Source organism: Ptychodera flava, chromosome 7 (genome assembly GCF_041260155.1).
Source record: "Ptychodera flava strain L36383 chromosome 7, AS_Pfla_20210202, whole genome shotgun sequence".
Lineage (NCBI taxonomy): Eukaryota > Metazoa > Hemichordata > Enteropneusta > Ptychoderidae > Ptychodera > Ptychodera flava.
In genome coordinates, this window is record NC_091934.1 from 2,932,014 (window position 1) to 2,939,274 (window position 7,261).

Here is a 7,261-nt window from a genome sequence, read left to right on the forward strand (position 1 = left end):
TTCAACTACCTACAAAAAATATCAATTTGTACAGTTCGGTTAGTGAGGGTTCACCTATTAGAAGTCAGAGAATTTGATGTAAATTGAAATTAACATTCGGTGCATTTTTGTCTTTTTTGTCTTGACAAAACTGATTCAAAGATTAAAAAAAAAAACTTTTATGTATTGGACATATCAATTTCTGAAGTGTGCTCTATCATTGAGACGGATTCCTTACTGAGAAACCACATTGTTCACATTTGTAATGACACGTATATTACATGAAAACGTTAAGAAAATTCTTGAGTTAAAAACAAAGTTTTGGTTTTGAATTTGAAATCTGAGACGCAGCAATACGGTTTTTAACAAGCAAATTTATGGAGCCTGTATCTTATTTTAAACGTTCTTGGTAATAAATATAGCTAATGTAAATTTTAGTTAAAAAAAATAAAACAGTAGGCACTGCAGTGTGAACCATTTACAAATCCCAAAAGGGCATCATAATAGTCTATTATCATCTAACCCAGATTGCAATTTTTTTGTTCGTAACTTGGACAAGTTCTGAGTTCAAAAACCCAAAGGGAGTTGAACTCCATTCATAATTCCCATGACTGTCTCCCGCTGCGTACTGACTTTTCAGCATAATCTCGTTTTCATTGGCCGCAATATGACATTCTTTACCGCCTTGTGCAGGACTTCCCATGTGCAGGCCTTCGTCAAAGTACCTGTCAGATAAAACCAAAACAAAATAAACTGTTGAGAGAGAGAGAGTTCCAGTGCAGCTAAAATACTACAACTTCAAATTAACCAACAGTATCGATGATTTTTTATGTTTTGCAAAACGTAATATCAAGTGAGATATGGCAGGCCATTCTCCCCTATATAATTGCGTTTTTTTTTAAGTAAAGGCGAATGTGACGATAAACTTTATGCATGGCTCTAAATCTTAGAGAATTACAGTCTTAAAGAAAGGACGTTGATATTAATTTAATATTAATTTTGCCGTATAGATGTGTTGATACATATTGTTTGCCCTACATGACACGACATGCAAGACTCTCAGCTCACTAATTATACACAGGTGATACATTGTCCTTGGAGTTTCGGCTTTGGTCTTCTAATGAAGATGTAATTCTCTACATTGACAATTAACTATTCCCCGATACACCAGTCTCCTTGAAATGTCCATTACCTGTACGTTTCCGCTGCATTGTAACCCAGCATATAATAGAGCCACTGAACTTCTTATTCAGCCGAGTCTGCTTAATGATATTCCAGGTGTAATCCAAGTTTTGCCTTTTATATGATGACCATGTGTTTTCCACAAACATCGTGTTCTGTTTGTGCTTAGGGAAACTGGCGTACGCGTCGTCGGTAGGCCTCCACTCGTGATCATCGTTATAGAAAGTGAAGCGCACTTGCTGGTGACCTAATGCGTTGTAAATAGAGATCGACGTTATATAGAATCACAGTGGGTGGTGACACTGATAGTGTCTACAACACATCTACAACAATCACAGTGGGTGGAGACACTGATAGTGTTTACAACACATCTACAACAATCACAGTGGGTGGAGACATCTGATAGTGTTTACAACACATCTACAACAATCACAGTGGGTGGAGACATCTGATAGTGTTTACAACACATCTACAACAATCACAGTGGGTGGAGACATCTGATAGTGTTTACAACACATCTACAACAATCACAGTGGGTGGAGACATCTGATAGTGTTTACAACACATCTACAACAATCACAGTGGGTGGTTACACTGATAGTGTTTACAACACATCTACAACAATCACAGTGGGTGGTGACACTGATAGTGTTTACAACACATCTACAACAATCACAGTGGGTGGAGACATCTGATAGTGTTTACAACACATCTACAACAATCACAGTGGGTGGAGTCATCTGATAGTGTTTACAACACATCTACAACAATCACAGTGGGTGGAGACACTGATAGTGTTTACAACACATCAACAACAATCACAGTGGGTGGAGACATCTGATAGTGTTTACAACACATCTACAACAATCACAGTGGGTGGAGACATCTGATAGTGTTTACAACACATCTACAACAATCACAGTGGGTGGAGACACTGATAGTGATTACAACACATCTACAACAAAAAGGCAGTGAAACGAATCAGATCGTTTGGTTTCTTCTGCAGTTTTGTTACTTTGAATAAGTACTGTTAACTTTGAAAATTTACACTTAACTCAAGGTAGTTCACGCCTTGAATTTTGAAAATGAAAGGCTTAAATAGACACAGTCCCTCTATCCACTCAAACTTTTGCCCAAACTTTCAAAATGTAAAAATCTAAGGTCACCGTGCAAAATTTGTCACCAGAGAAACAGATTACCCGATATTTACTGACATGAAAATCAAATTTTTTTCATCCCTGTTTACGTTACTTCTGAGGGTAAAATTATTTTTTTTTTGTTTGAACGAAAATAAGTTAGTGAAAACTTTAGCACCATGAGCTTCAAAATGAGCCCCCGCAAGTTGTAGACCAAAAAGTATCATAAAAGTTTGAGAACCCGAATATCTGTCCCAAGGTGCTTTGCACCTATAAGTTAAGACAACGTCGTCAGCATTACTTCTTCTGAAACTTTACAGGGAAACATGTCACACACACAGAACTCTTATCCCTCAACCAACAAATATTTCAACAAATATCAAGTCAAAACTACATACCTGGACTGAAATATATTTGTAGACAGGACAGTACATGTTGATGAAATTTACAAAGCATGAGAAAAAATTCTCAGCAACAAATGTCAAACCATGAAAATCTACAAGTAGAAAGAGGAATTTGAATTCTTTTCTGATCTATTCAACATACCCATTGTAAAAATGTCCCGGATGATAGCATTTTTAAGATGAATTCCACTGTCAGAACCGATTCCATCTTCTAGTCGAACTTCTGCCCTCTGGTGCAAATCATGGAACAAGTTAGCGTGGGTAGGGTCTACTACGTCAGAGCGACGACATTCTTTCCCATTCCTGTCAGGGCAAATCCAGGTAAAGTCATCGGTGATCCTTGCAACTAACGTCCAACCACCACCAGCTGTATTCATGTCACAATATGCTTGTATGGCATTTTCCCTGTCATCTCTGTAAGAGGAAGTGTACTAGATTAGAATTGACAAAACATGACATCCGTGAAGACGCTCAGACTTATTTACATCCTCTTTCTAGAGTATAAAATCCTAATCCTTTTCTATGGAGTATTGTGCTGCAAAACACCCCTTAATTTTGTTTGATAAATTCGTGAATTCTGACAAAATATATATTGACACTTTTGCAGCACTATTATCTTACCCTTCTGATGGGTTGATCCAGTACATGCCATCGCCTCTATTCTCACCGTTAAACAAAGCATCAAGACATGTCTTTGGGAGATGGTTGGCCTGTATCCTTCTCTCGGAGACAAACACCGGCTTCCAACGAAATCCATTGCAGATATCAAGACTGTCTCCTGCAAAGTATTTTACAGGGTATCATTAGGTGGTAACCATGAGTTGACCCAATATACAAAAAGCTGTTACGGTATAGAAATACATGCGAAAATTGTCGTTGTAAGCAACTGAAGTGACAATTAAATTTGATTTGATAAAAACGCCCACATAATTTACATTGGATAGTGTGTGCAAGTTCAAGTGTTGTCTAAGTATGAAATCACTGGAACGGTTGGATACAGTGTAGGGTAAATCACAATTTGTAACTGACATCCGGACACGGGAAAAGGCTACTCAAATAAACCACCAACATTATAAAACCATTCTCACCTGATTCATGAAGACGGATCATCCCTTTGTTGCCATAGTTACATTTTACGTCACTTTCAGCAAACTGCACTGTAAGAGGGTGATCCCCATCACAATTGCTAGAGTCTTGTCTGCCGTTCTGTCACAATATCAAAGAGAGCAATGATAAAAATTAAAGCTAATTATGACAATTCTTTAATGGTGAAATATCTTTTATTTTCACTTTATCTCATTATAGCTATTGTCTTTTCATTCAGTGTCAGAACCAATCAGAAAGACCCGATCCACGCTTTTGACAAAATCAGCTGGTTTACAAAGTAAAAGTTGTCAATATTAAAAAGTATTCGAATCCAGAGGAAAAGTTTCTATTGTACAGAAACTGTAAACTATACTCTTCGGAAGGCACATCCTGATACCCTTTATTTACCTTTGATTCGCTTTCTGCCGCTCTCTTCTTCCCATGCGGGGTCCGTGACTCAAGGAGTACCTGCATAGGAAAACAGACAAGTCCTACATGATAGGAACCGTTCTTTAAATCTCGAATGCCGACTGTAACGTAGGGCTTAATTTCTCCAGAGAATTCAAATGCACTACATAGCTGTGGACGGGCATGAACAACTTCTAGAAAATCGTAATCTCCAAGGTGATGTATTCGTATTGTTTCTGAGAACTGGTAATGGTATAATTTTACATGCACCTTAGCAGCGTGTAGCAGTACATGTATCAGCAGTTACAAAATTAATTTTACACATTAGTCATACGCAGACTTATAAATCCCATTGTACATCAAACTAAAATATGGAGCGATGGTGAAGGGAAACATAGACCCTAGAGTCTATGACGGAAACTAACAAATTTTCCCGAAAGGTAAGACCAGCAGACGTTACCCATGAAAGCCCTCTTTATACAGCACATGGATGTTGATTCGGAACCAAATTTATTCTTGAGAAGTCTTGCGATATTGATCTGTTGTATTGTTTAATCTTTGCCATGAATACAACCCCCGGTAACTGGTTTTTTCCCCAATCTTAGTTTACAGTAATACATTAAAGCGGTAAGCACTCACAAGCCCACCACGTCTGCATGATGGCCACGTGTATGGATGATGTATTTCTGTGAAAGAACATTTCCTTCCTTTTGTTTGCAGAAGAGAGAGTCAACGGCTTGCCGAAGTGTTCAATGAGGCTTAGCGATCCACTCTCTATTCAAAGACTCAGTACATTGCATTACATTCCAAGGTTACTCGGACAAAGTCAGTATCTATTCCTTCTTTGAGTTCCCTTTATTAATGGCAAGGTCAGGTCGAATTTAAAACAATGGTTTCTGTCATATTTAAAAGCACAATCATGTGAATAAACATCAATAAATTAATGAACTTAAATATTTGTAACAAGATGAATACATCACTATTTCCTTTGTATTAACAAAATTCGTTATTACAATCACTTGATTCGTGACTGCAGGAAAATGTGTACTGAACCGAGTTATAACTTTGATATTCCATGTCTTTCTTTGTAGCCTAAATCGTTACATTTATTTCCATGAATTCTGATATCCTACAGGTATGGTAAACATACCATTGACCGATTTGAGACCTCATCGTGGATCTCACTGCCTGGGTAGACTATGCTGATCTCAAAGAATCGTCTTGTCATAATTATATCAAGTCTTATAAACTTGAATTATGCATTCTTTACATCTAAATATTTCTGATCAGTATTTAGGCAGAGCGTTGCAGGCAAGCCTCTGCATTTGGCTGATCAACCATTACTCATGTATTGATGAGTCGACAAAACTGTACCTGTACATTTCGTCCCTAGAAGAAAATTTATGGTAATATATTAATTTTACAACAGGGTGATGAGTCTTTTCCAAATGTGACGTGTTAATAATATAGATTTGCTGCAATGACATGTTACCTGAGATAAGATTTTTTCTTTGTCTTCTGACTGGAGAGTTTGTTTCGGGTTTGCTGTGACGTCACCGATGTGATAGCGTACATTCCTTTCACCATTATCTCTGGCGCTGAGGGGAAAACCCAAATCAAAATGAAGTATTTACTAATGTTGCCATATTATATCAATGTCGATATATCAAAAAATGATTTAGGGGCGAACTTCGTTCCCCATTATATTACGGCTATAGTTAGTTGAACAGTTTCTACTATTAATAAATAGTATCGTCGGGTCTATTCTCTCATTGGCACGCTCTAGCCTACTGCCTTTTTTTTTACTTATTTGGCCGATGGTCAGTAAACTTTGAATGCAAACAAGAGGTCAATACCTTTTGAAAGCACTAATTTATTATTAAAATGACGATTCGATTCGTCAAATGAAGCAATGATCCAAGTTTCAGCTTCAAAATCTTAAATGTTACGTCTGCCGCGACCTACCGTGTACTTGACGAGTGATCTAATATAGTTGTATTACGATATAGGGAAATCCGCCAGTGGTGGGAACAGATACTGCTAGCATCAAGTTAACTATGAAAAGAGTTCTGTGAAACCTACGCAGGACGTCTACCATACAAACGAAATGAACGTGCTGACAGTGTTTTACACGAAATGAACGTGCTGACAGTGTTTTACACCAAAGACGGAAAAGAAAGTACTGCAGTATCTCGCTTGTATCATGAGCTTACGCACATGACCGTCGGTATTGAATCAACATCATGTGATGGCTGGTTATTGACAGTGCTCATAAATCATTGAACTTTCGTAATCATATTTTGTATGAGGGAATAACATAATATTCAAAACAAAATTGGATATTGATTTTTTGTTGTATGTACCATATCTAGTCTCTAAGTCTGAACACCACATGACCTTGCCATTACCATATACACAAAATATTTCATTCTTGACTGACCTGACAGAATCGTAAAGACTCGCTGAAGAAACCAGCAGACCAGTCCACGGCCAGAGGATGAAAATGATTGTGAAAAGTAATCGTCGACGTTGTGGAAATGCCATGCTTCCGAACACAGCGTGACTACGAAGTATGTTGACCCTGTTCCACCAACGTTCTGTATATATCCCCGCGGTAAGTTCCAACGTTATAATAACAAAAGAAAACTTTCAACTGATTGGTTAGTAAATGAATTATGCATGCCAATTTTACTTTGTAGGTTGGTTCATATTGCAACCACGTGCAATACGAGGATTCCCGGTAAAACCATTCACAAGTTTTGGGTAAGTTAGTTCAGCACGTCGTATTTTTGAAGTAAAATACATCACACACGAAAATTTTACGATCTCTAATATATTACTCTAAATTTTTCTTTACATAGGTTGCCTTTTCCTTAACATATTTGACATAAATATACGAAATAACTGCCAATATTATGTCGTGGAAAAACCAATCTTAACCTCCTAAACGACGAATGGTTTGTTCAACACTTAAAATAGCACAGTAGACAGCCTGGCACCCTAGCTAGGCGCGCCGTTATTGTTACGATTACCGATGGAGTACACGTGTTCCATCAATGGGGTCCT

At 37.6% G+C, this 7,261-nt stretch overlaps 1 protein-coding gene across 1 annotated transcript; it reads right to left on the reverse strand.

The window, feature by feature from the left end:
- Nucleotides 1-481: 481 nt before the first annotated feature.
- On the reverse strand, nt 482-6,808 carry LOC139136571 (uncharacterized). The gene is made up of 8 exons (XM_070704311.1): nt 6,636-6,808; nt 5,688-5,793; nt 4,196-4,255; nt 3,790-3,907; nt 3,323-3,479; nt 2,844-3,115; nt 1,172-1,408; nt 482-704 (listed from the first exon to the last, which is right to left on the reverse strand). The coding sequence occupies exons 1-8, from the start codon at nt 6,737-6,739 to the stop codon at nt 616-618; spliced, it is 1,143 nt and encodes a 380-aa protein (XP_070560412.1). The 5' UTR covers nt 6,740-6,808; the 3' UTR covers nt 482-615.
- Between the last annotated feature and the right edge of the window lie 453 nt (nt 6,809-7,261).